This window comes from Spea bombifrons, chromosome 5, assembly GCF_027358695.1.
Source record: "Spea bombifrons isolate aSpeBom1 chromosome 5, aSpeBom1.2.pri, whole genome shotgun sequence".
Taxonomy (NCBI): Eukaryota; Metazoa; Chordata; class Amphibia; order Anura; family Pelobatidae; genus Spea; species Spea bombifrons.
Genome location: NC_071091.1, coordinates 46,402,714 through 46,414,631, shown reverse-complemented (window position 1 = coordinate 46,414,631; position 11,918 = coordinate 46,402,714). Strand labels below are relative to the sequence as shown.

The following is an 11,918-nucleotide window of genomic DNA, read 5'->3' as shown; positions in this document are numbered from 1 at the left end:
CAATCCACACATATACACCAATCCACACATATACACCAATCCACACATATACACCAATCCACACACATACACCAATCCACACACATACACCAATCCACACACATACACCAATCCACACACATACACCAATCCACACACATACACCAATCCACACACACATACCAATCCACACACACATACCAATCCACACACATACACCAATCCACACACATACACCAATCCACACGCATACCAATCCACACGCATACCAATCCACACATATACTAATCCACACACATACACCAATCCACACACATACATACACCAATCCACACACACATACCAATCCACACATATACACCAATCCACACACATACACCAATCCACACACATACACCAATCCACACACATACACCAATCCACACACACATACCAATCCACACACATACACCAATCCACACACATACACCAATCCACACACATAACAATCCACACATATACACTAATACACACTTATACACTAATCCACACATATACACTAATCCACACATATACACCAATCCACACACATACACCAATCCACACATATACACCAATCCACACACATACACCAATCCACACATACACATCCACACATATACCAATCCACACACATACACCAATCCACTCTCACTGTATGCTTTCCTACCTTTCCTCTTTTATCCTTACAGCTCCTTTTCCTGCTCTTCGCTCCTCTTCTTCTTCAGTTCTTCTGTCTTCTTCCGAGGGCACGGGGTTCAGAGGGCACGGACAGCGGTGGGCGCGGCTTCAGTGTTGTGCGCCGGGATCTGACAACAAACCCCGGCGCACAACAGCTGTTGCCGCGCGGATCGCAAGGGAGCAGTATCGGAGGTCTTTACCGGACATCCGGCTCCCTTGAGTGATTTTAAGCCGGATGTCCGGTAAATACCTCCGATACTGCTCCCTTGCGATCTGCGCGGCAACAGCTGTTGTGCGCCGGGGTTTGTTGTCAGATCCCGGCGCACAACACTGAAGCCGCGCCCACCGCTGTGTGGCTGTGTGTGCCGGCGCAGGGAGAAGGAAAGCCCAGATCTCGCGCTTTCCTTCTCCCTGCGCCGGCTGATGACGCCAAGTCCCTAGGGGGCCGCATCAGTCCGGAACGCGGGCCGCAATTGGCCCGCGGGCCGGACTTTGGACATGCCTGATATAGCGTATTTTTAAATGAGATGAAAGTGTCTAGGTGTAACTTAAATCTGTCTGGAGGTCTAGTAACAGCTCTTGATGGAGTTATGATACACCTAGACACTTTCATTCATTTAAAAATACGCTATATGATCAAAAGTACCGTATTTGCTCAATTACAAGATGGCCCCCCAAAATGTAAATATTAAATTAGAAAAAAAAAGAAATTGCCTGAATATAAGGCTACCCTATAAGAAAAAAGTTCTACTAGTAAATACTAATTCACATGTAAGCTATTTATACATATTTCATAAAAACTAAATAAAAAACCTGTCGCCCAGTTATGCACATTTGCCCCACGGTTTGCTACTCTGCCCCCCAGATATGCCTTATACCCCCTATATGCCACTCTGCCCTTCATATGCCTTATACCCCCTATATGCCACTCTGCCCCCTCATATGCCTTATACTCCCTATATGCCACCTTGCCCCCCTCATATGCCTTATACCCCCTATTTACCCCTCTGCACACATGATATGCCTTATCCCCTCCCAACTTACCAATGCATCTCTTAACTTGTCCCCTGTGCTCCAGACTCCCTGTGGGCAGCTGGTGGATGTCTGCGTGATGCGCGCAACCTCCGCTGCTACCCCACTATTTGAGATCTGATTATAAGCTCCTTTCAGCTATATCAGCCTCCCCTTTTGATAAGGTTTCCCACAAGATTATGGAGTATGTCTGTGGGAATTTGAGGTAATTAAGCAAAAAGATCATTAGCAATGTTGGATAAGAAGGTCTGGCTCGCAGTCCGTGCACCAAATCATCCCAAAGTGTTCAATGGGATTAAGGTCAAGGCTCTGTGCAGACCACTTAGGTTAGGCGGCATATGTGCAACGACTCAGGCATGGAAATACATTTTTATGAGGCTCCTGACGCACTCTGGAACTCTGTAGCAAGTGATGTTATAGAAGACAAGCGATATGTGTGTGCTACAACACTCAGCAGCTCTACTTTGGGAGTGTTTGTTGTTGTTCCTAGATGCTGCAACTTCAGAGTGAATCAGGGCAGATCTGGCAGGGAACAAATTTCACAAACTGATTTGTGTCAATGGCGGCATCCTATGATTGGGCCACATTTAAAATAACTGCGCTATCACATATCTTCCCTCCCAGCTCAAACCTACTGGGTGAATGACCATGGACATCAAGGAGTGTACCAATTGAGTTCCTGATCTGTGCTCAATAAAAAAATTAAAGGTTATATTTTTTTTAATAATTTATTTTGGCTCATCTATGTGAGAGGTGCATGGCCAGTGATCAACCTGCCTGCCTAGTAAATTGTTTCTTATAGTCTCTAGTGTAGATTTGATTGCTAGACATTTTTTCTACTGTGGAGTATTTTTTTTTTAAAACACCTTTTTATTTCAGTTTTTTTCATTTGTTTTTCCACATTGAGGATACAGAAAGAAAAAAAAAAGGGACGAGGGGGGGGTGACATATAATGCATCTACAGATCCATATCAGATGTTTGCTTACAATTCTACTGTGGGGTATTTTTAATATTCAATATTGTTGTAAATTAAAAACATTAAAATAAAAAATAAAAATTAACTGTAGTGTGTTCTTAACCCCTTAAGCACCTAACTTTTTTGTACCCTTTGTGATTAAGGCTTTAACATTTTTGTGGTGTTGCTGTTTAGCTGTAAACAGCAACATGTGTTCAGCAACATCTCCTGAGTACAGTGATACCACTCATGCATAGGATTATTAGGTTGTTTGGGGGCTAAAAGGAAGTACGCATTTTTGTGTGGGAATTTTGACATCTGGAAAGTCTGTGTCCATGTCCTATTTGAATTGGCCAGGTTCGAAGATGTTCCAGTTTGCCCCATCAAACCATAATTTTTTTTAAACTAGACACCCCATGGGCATATCAAATATGAAATGGTAGTATTTTAAATATTTCCATGCTAGGATTTTTGGGAGGATTTTATAACTTGCTCATAGAAATGTTCTTTTTTTTCTGTTTTATTTTTCAACTTGTATTTACATTTTGTTGGAACTGGATGGTTCCCCTGATCTTTACTCATTACCACATTTTTATTTAATGAGATATACCTGGAGCTGTAAATTCATAACGGACTTAAAATATGCATGAAAATAAAGCAAAACAAAAGACTATCAAAGTTTGACAAAGGCTGGTGATAGAATTAGTGCATGGACAGAGTTAAAATACTAGCATTTGAAAATACCCTGGGGTGTTTTAAAATACTAGCATTTGAAAATACCCCGGGGTGTCTAGTTTTCAAAACACATATAGTTTATATATTAGCCCCCAAAAATGAGCTTACCCGTGGGTAAACAATAGTGAGCAAAAAATAGTACATAACCAAAGGACAAGCTTGGGACAAATAACAGATACGGGCATAAATGTCAAGCTCCCATTATCGCTTTTAATTTTATGTTTAATTTAATGTTGTACATGTGTTTCTTGGCATACAAATATATACACTTTACCGCACATACTTCTAGTCACAAATGTATATTTTTATTACTTCTGGACCATCAATAGGCAACATGAATACAGTGTGTCTCAAAGTAACTTGTGCTTCAAAGCTGTTTTCTTTCTTCAAACTGTTTCAGCACTGCCAGTGAAAGCGCCTCAAGGAATCTCTCAATGGTAACTGCAGGGGACTTAAAATAATTGTTTTAATAATGGTCCATGTAAACATTAACTGCTAATACAATGTAAACTGATAAAAATAAACTTCATCATTCTAAGCATGTACTGTAGCATATTGGCCACATAATAAATACATGATTCATGTAAATCTGAACTTTTCAACCTTCACAATAACGTAGGCAAAAACAGCTGTCTTGGAAGAAATTATATTTTAAAAGATTTTGATTTGCTCATATTCCACATTACTCTAGAAATTAAAGGCACACTCCATCCACCATACACACTTCAATGCATATGATAGCTGTGTGGAACAGTAAGCCTAGGATGCATAATTAGTTTGCATAATTCCTTCTGTGTCGCTCCCTGTAACACAAACTAACATACTAACACCTGCACCATACACTATACATACATACACACACACACACTCACTTCTCCCCCTCTCCCTGCTCCCCTTACTTTCCAACTCTCTAAGAGGTCACTAACTTTAGGTGTACAGCCGACGCTGTGTACGCTGACATACAGACACACATGCTGCCATGTCTGCCGTCACCAAGAGCATGTGAAGCACTTAACAAGGGGATGAGCCCCAAGCTAAAAGGACAAGGACTTTGATGATCCCAACAGTGTGGAGGCACAGGTATAGTCAGATAAAGTTCAGCAGAGTATAATAGGGAAAGCCATGATTAAGAACCGTAAGGTTTGAAACGCGTTGGCGTATTTTTTCTCAATCACTTGAGCACATCTCTTTTTTTCTCTTTTTTTGTCTATCATGTTTTAACTGGTCTAATTAAATTTTGAATTTTTAAACCCTTATTTGTGGAGCTGGATCTTCAATCTATACTGTTATTTGGATTAACCGAGGATATGGCTCGGCCTTCTATCCCGTGCTCCCTGCAATTTGAAGCGTCTCTGCAAAACATCTAAATGGTGAGCTGGAGTTATCTTTGTTTTTTGTTACATTTTTCTATAATAGGGAAAGCAACAATAAGAAACCAGATACCTGTATACAGTGCCCTCCACTAATATTGGCAAATGTCAACAAAAATGCTGTGAAAAGTGTCTATTGTTTAACCATTTGATCTTTTCTTTAAAAAATACACATTTGCAAACACAACACAGGATTATCTAAAATAAATTGTTAAATACACATGGCACAATTATTGGCACCCTTTAAGTCAATACTTTGTGCTATCTCCCTTTGCCAAGATAACAAATCTGAGTCTTCCCCTATAATGCCTGATGAGGTTAGAGAACACATGGCAAGGGATCGAAGACCATTCCTCAACACAGAATCTCTCCAGATCCTTTAAATTTCCAGGTCTGCGCTGGTTCACCCCACATGTTTTTTTATGGGGTTCAAGTCAGGGGACTGGGATGACCATTGTAGGACCTATTGTGGCCAGTAAACCATTTTTGAGTTGATTTTGATGTATGTTTTGGATTATTGTAAGATCCAACCAGGGTCCATGGCAGCTTTCTGGCAGTGGTAGTCAGGTGTTTATGATGCCATGTATCCAAAACGTCAAGGTCCTCTTGCAGAAGGACAACCCAAAACATTAGAGAGTCACTTTTCCATATGGCTACCTCTGTGTGTGCCAAATTCATCTCTGGTGCTTAGTAGCAAAAATCTCTATTTAAGTTGAATCTAACTATAGTACCCGATTTCATTTCAAGTTCCAGTAGTGTCTGGCAAACTGAAGACGATAGAGTTTGACCATGTCCTGTTACAGAAACAAATATTGTAACGTTTCTTCATAACTACAGTGTTTTTAGTTTCTACAGTTTCTTCATAACTACAGTGTATTTAGTTTGTAAACATAATTATATTTTCTTTCCTTGAGCCAATACCTGTTTTTATATATGCCAATGTCTTTCTGGCAACTGACTGACATTGAAGACTGTGGCACATATTTTGAATGGAAAAAAAACAAATATAAAGGCGCATTATCAGATACACCAAAAATACGGAGGAAAAAATTGCTAGTTTAACAAAAAAGAGTGACAAATTTTTTTCAGATATATAAGTGAATATAGAAAACCTAAACTAAAAATAATTAAACTAAAAACAAATTAAAGGAATTATATAAATGAAGATAAGGATCTAGCTGACTGCCTAAATAAATACGTCTATTCTGTTTTTAAGAAGAAAGATGAAGGTGTTAGCAACAAGAAACAGGGTGACATATAAAACTGGTGTGTCTACAGAGGAAGAAGTTCTACTTGAACTCTCCAAAATAAATATGAAAAATCCATGGGACTTGATGGGATCACTCAAAGTTATTAAAAGAGCTTCGAAATGCGTCCTGACAAAACCCTTGGTCAGCTGATTTAACCAGCTACTATTAGCAGGAATAATTCCAAAAGACTGGAATTGTAGCAATTTACAAAAAAGTTAGCAGGGAGCTACATGCCAGTAAGTCTTAGGTTGGCAAATTAATGGAAACCATGCTTATAGGATTGTTAAATATATATAAGTAAATGGTTTGCATGATCAGAAACAGCACATATTCACCGGGAAATTAAATTCTAAGAAATGAAAGATGCCTTTAAAATGTGATTTACACTTAATACATAAACATATGGTTTTGGGAAGATTTGGGTGTTTGTAAAAGGAACTATATGTTTTACAATGTAAGGTCATTTGCATAGTAATGCAGTACAAAGGGTTTGGAATCAAAGGCTACAACATATATGGGATACTACCAGGGGGTCAGGCAGCTGAAGCATAAGACACTGTATTTCTATTTAGGTCCATACCACTTAAACCCATATACCTTTGTTTGTGCATCACTGTATTTGTTTATTAGCATTTTTTCTTTTTCACAAGTATTCGGAACCTTGCTTTTGATATTCAGGGATTACGATATTCACGTGTATTCCGCTTTAATTAAGGGTTATTCCCCTTTCCAGAACTAGTGCTGGAAGTGACTGTCACATGTGTTGCTCTTTTTCCATGTGTGCTGTCCTTGTAAATGGAAGCCCGAGCTAAGAGAGTGGCATACCATCTATTTTGCCTTTAAAAAATCCCTTAAGATCCACTTCTTTATGGATGCCTACAAACCTATGCCTTAACATACTTTAGCTCACCTTTTCTAGTTCCTTTCCTGCAATACCTATACTAGTGTGGCTGGTCCATCCTTAAAGACGACACTTTTACCTATTTTAGAACACACCCTCATTTAATACTTAAAAATCAAACACGGTAAGCGACAAGCCTGTACTCCATTGTTATACACCCTGTCAATAGAACCATTGGCAGCCATGATTAGAAATTTAGAGGTAGTCAAGGCGTCCCAATTAAAAGATAACCCCTCGTTAACATCGCCATAGATCGATTAAAGCAGTTACAACTACTATTTAAAAAAGAGGCAAATGCATGTATAAATTGAACCTTGACAAAACTCAGGTCATTTCATCCTAATATTAGAACAAACCAAATTTAGACCAATTTTCTATTTTGATTGGTCAAATAAAACGATTATTTAGGTATAAAAACATGTTTGATTTGCAACAAACCCCAAATATGAATTATCTATCTCTGATTAATGAGGTGAGAGACCAAACCCAATAATGGAAAGGTCTAGAGGTTTTTTGGTTAACCCATACAAATATAGTTAAGGCTTATTTTACTGTTACACTTGTTTCTGGAAAAATATTGAAATATTTTTTTTTCTCATGAATGGGAATCAGAGACCAACACCAGCAACAAATATGGTTCTAAAAGGCCTAATCAAGCTGGTCTGGGTTTTCCTGAATTATATAAAATTATATGAGGTGTCAATGTTTGAACTGCAGCAGGTTGTCTTGACCACATCTGCAATGTGATTGGCTGATTAGCTATTTGTGTTGACAAGCAATTGAACAGGTAAATAAAGTGGCTAGTGAGTGTATGGATATATAGAGATATAGAGATAGATATATAGTAGGGCTGCAACTACCGATTATTTTCATAATCGATTAGTTGGCCGATAATTTTTTCGATTAATCGGGTAAAAAAAAATATACAAATTTTTCGTTTATTTAAAATAAAAACTTATAATTTACAATGGCATTTCACGATTTGCCTTCTTATTTTACTGACATAATAATTAAAGCTATATTTTAAGAAGAACCCCAAAAATACCAAAAAAAGCTTTACTAGTAAATATGTAAACTATTTTTGCCCAGTTATGCACATCTCACCCCCAGCTTTCCTCTCTGTCCCAGAAATGCCTTATACCCCCTATATGCTACTCTGCCCCTATATATATGCCTTATACCTCCTATATGCCACTCTGTCCCCTGATATGCCTTATACCCCTCCTGATATGCCTTATAGCCTCATATATGCCACAGTGCCCCGATATGCCACAGTGCCCGGCTGATATGCCTAATTTAAGACTGTTATCTATGTTTGCCCTCCACTGAGGCTGATCACAGAGTTATAAGCAAAGATGTCAATGTTTGAACTGCAGCAGGTTGTCTTGACCACATCTACATGCCTAAATGCATTGAGTTGCTGCCATGTGATTGGCTGATTAGCTATTTGTGTTGACAAGCAATTGAACAGGTATACCTAATAAAGTGGCTAGTGAGTGTGTGTATATATAGAGATAGATATATAGATATATAAATATAGAGATAGATTTTTTGCACAGCGGTGTCTTTTAAAAAGTTTGAATTTAAGCTAATTTTAACATGTTTAAAACAGAGGGATATTATCATTTTAGAAGTTGGTAATATTGGGATGAAAAACAAGTAGACGGACCACCTTTAACCCTTTGGGGTCCTATGTCGGAATATATGTGGTATATATTTACCACTTGTGATTCAATGTTGGATTTCCTAGCGACCACTAGATGTCGCTATTATAAGGAAGACAGCCGTATTACGGTATTTGCTCAAATATAAAACGTGCTTTTTTCAGAGCAAATGCTCATCTTATATTCGAGGTCGTCTCAAACAGAGGTCTGACTATAAGACCAAGATCCAAATCCCCCACAGCACTGGACCTGGATCCTCATCTCTGGTAGCCGGTGGATGTCTGCACAATGCGTATGTGCGTAGACAACCTCCGCTTCTGCCCGGCACTTCCTCTGGGGCTTCTATGACGGAGCACCAGTGTGACACCAGCGGACGTGCCGGACAGAAGCAGAGGTTGTCTATGCGCATCGCGCAGGCGTTCACCGGCTTCCCCCACTAGACACCAGGGAGTCTGAAGCACGAGGGGGGGCAAGTCTGGGGATGCATTGGGAAATCTGGGGGGGGGGGTGCAGTGTGGCATATAGAGGGTTATAAGGCTTATTGGGGGGCACAGTGGCATATAGGGGGTGTAAGGCATATCAGGGAGTATAAGGTATATCGGGGGGGGCAAGCCTGGGGCAGATGTGCATAACTGGGGGGCAGGTTGGCAAATAAAAGTAAATAAACAAAAAATGCATGTGAATTAATATTTCCTAGTAAAACTTTTTTCCTATAGGGTAGTCTTGTATTGAGGCTTTTTCTTTTTTTCCTCAATTAATATTCAACTTTTTGGGGGATTGTCTTTTAATCGAGTATACGGTATTAGTACAGAGTGATTCTGAAAGTGATTTTAGTGCTGAAGATGATTATAAAAAAGGTTCATACAATGAAAAAATATTGAGATGTAATATATGGTTTTAGAAAAGTGTTTATTAATTGCTTTGTAGTTATAAGAAAAAATAACCGTTTTGTATAAAAATGAAAAGTATGTGTTTTTTACGAAAATTTAATTGGACCTGCTTGGAGCATTTATTGGACCGCAAACGGTTAAAAATACTTTAGTATGCTGCATAGCTGTGTGTCACATAATAGCAATAATAGCAAACTTTTGAGTTATTTTCAGAAAAGTATTCATAACAATAAAACAGACAACAATAGTTAAACATGGGAGAAATGGTGAGCAATAAATACTTACTTGTATGTAAAGTGCATGTGCCAAAAATGGAAGTTTCCTAAGAACCCTTCCACTAAGCCCCTCACTCTTACTGTAGAAAAAAAAAACAAATTAAGTCATTTGGTGAAAATAAACATGAATGTGTCATAACATTAGTACATCAAAGGTGCGGTACTGTCAAATATACTACTAGTATGTGATTATGTACCTTAAACAAATTTGTACTCAAGCATAATACCCACCACCTTTTCAGGACTCATAAAAAAGGATGTAAATAGTGAGCATTATACCTGAGATTTCACAGTAAATGCAAAAAATATACCAAAGAAACACAATAGAGAAAATTACACACATTATCTCTGGCTGAGACCGGTGGCAGTTGTAGTCCACAAAAACTCCTCTGCCCGTTTTTTTGTAAAAAAAAATATATAAAAAAGCCCATATTTATGATAATACAAGCATTTATGTGTATCCCACTTTTATTGCCAGACGAGGGCAGGGGCTTGTTGAGGTACAACGTATGATCCCTTACATGGCAGCATGGATCAGACAAATGTTCCACAATACCAGCCAGGTACTGTGGAAAATCTAGCCATAGATTAAGTGACTACATGCACACACAATTTGTTTGATTAAAACAAAAACAAAAAAAATTGTAAAAATGCATGTAAAAATTGGGTAATGGTGAAGAAATCAATTTACTGAATTAATTACAGTAATTACATTCTATGTCTTCATTGTAGGATTTAAGTAATACCTATTTATGATGTTATAGGATGGTATCACAATGATTGGAAAAGGTTAATCTCATGTGCTCTAGGGTTTGCCTCTTTACCACCACGAGCTCAGTTAAGTATTTTTGCCAAAAACCTTCCTCTTGTTGATCATAAAGGAAGGTGTTCTCAACATACTGCATATTGTTAAAATAAAACAAAACTAATTTAAGACTGTTATCTATGTTTGCCCTCCACTGAGGCTGATCACAGAGTTATAAGCAAAGAGTGTTCCATTGCCCTATGTTGCTGATTACAGTAACCTGCGATCAGATGTCCCAGGATGGTCTGGATAGGACAGGGATTGAATAGGGAATTTTTGGTATCATATTTTTCATTATGTTGCACACAACACATACTCACACTGTGGATAAACATGATGTTTATACCCCCTCTATAAAAACGTAAACATTACAGATAACACCATGCACCTCATCACTTATATCTATCTCTATATCTATATATATATATAAAATATACCGTATTTGCCCGAATATAGGCCGCACCCCCCCCACTTTAAGTTATTAAAGTGGGGGTGCGGACTATAATCGGGGTTTAGCACAGGGATGCGCAATTCGTAACGCCAGGGACATGCAGTTCCGGGCGGGTGTTTGTTTTTTTCTTCATTTAGCCCTGCTGCGGACAAGCAGCAGGGTTAGGATCCAGATTCCCTGCAGCACTGCAGGGGACCTAGATCCTACTCTTGCCGGCACTTCTGCCGGGGCTTCTATGGTGGAGCACCGGCGTGACATAACCTTCCGGTGCTCCACCATAGAAACCCCGGCAGAAGTGCCGGCAGGGGAGGTTGTCTATGCGCATCGCGCAGACGTTAACCAGCTGCGGCGATGCGCGTAGACAACCTCCACTGCCGGCACTTCCACCAGTGCTTTTCCATCACAGAAGCCCCGGCCCCGCATCGATCCAGGTCGGAAGGACCCTTCCTAAACTATTTTGAACCGGTATGGGGAGACAGGAGCCTATCGGGGGTCACGTGACACCGTGCGCGAGCAGCATGAGGGAAAGCTGCAGGAGCAGAGAGAGGTAAGCGGGGGAGGAAGGGAACAACGAAAGATATACAGACCTTATACCAAATGGACACCAAGTACTACAAATAGTATAGACACATTGAGAGACATGTACCCAAAAATACCCAATACATGTTTAAATCTATAAATAATCCCACACAATAAAGTATTTGTATCTTATTATATACTTTTAAATGAGAGGTTTCAGGGTATTTCAAATGTTGGTATTTTTACCACCACCCTTTATCAAAGTTTGCAGTAGTATTTTTTTCCCACCACACACATTCTACATTAGGTATGAATTTACAGGTCCTGATATATGCCACAGCCAAACACACCAATATGTATCCAGTAACATCTCCTGAGCACAGGGAGCACAT

The 11,918-nt window shown here is 39.2% G+C and overlaps 1 protein-coding gene across 1 annotated transcript in view; it reads right to left on the bottom strand.

Annotated features, from left to right (window-relative positions):
- Positions 1 to 3,602: 3,602 nt before the first annotated feature.
- TRIP13 (thyroid hormone receptor interactor 13) overlaps positions 3,603 to 11,918 on the bottom strand; it is a 133,283-nt gene continuing 124,967 nt past the window's right edge. The window contains 2 exon segments of the mRNA XM_053467316.1: positions 3,603 to 3,852; positions 9,762 to 9,831. Coding sequence (XP_053323291.1) covers positions 3,769 to 3,852; positions 9,762 to 9,831 — 154 coding nt within the window. The 3' untranslated portion in view covers positions 3,603 to 3,768.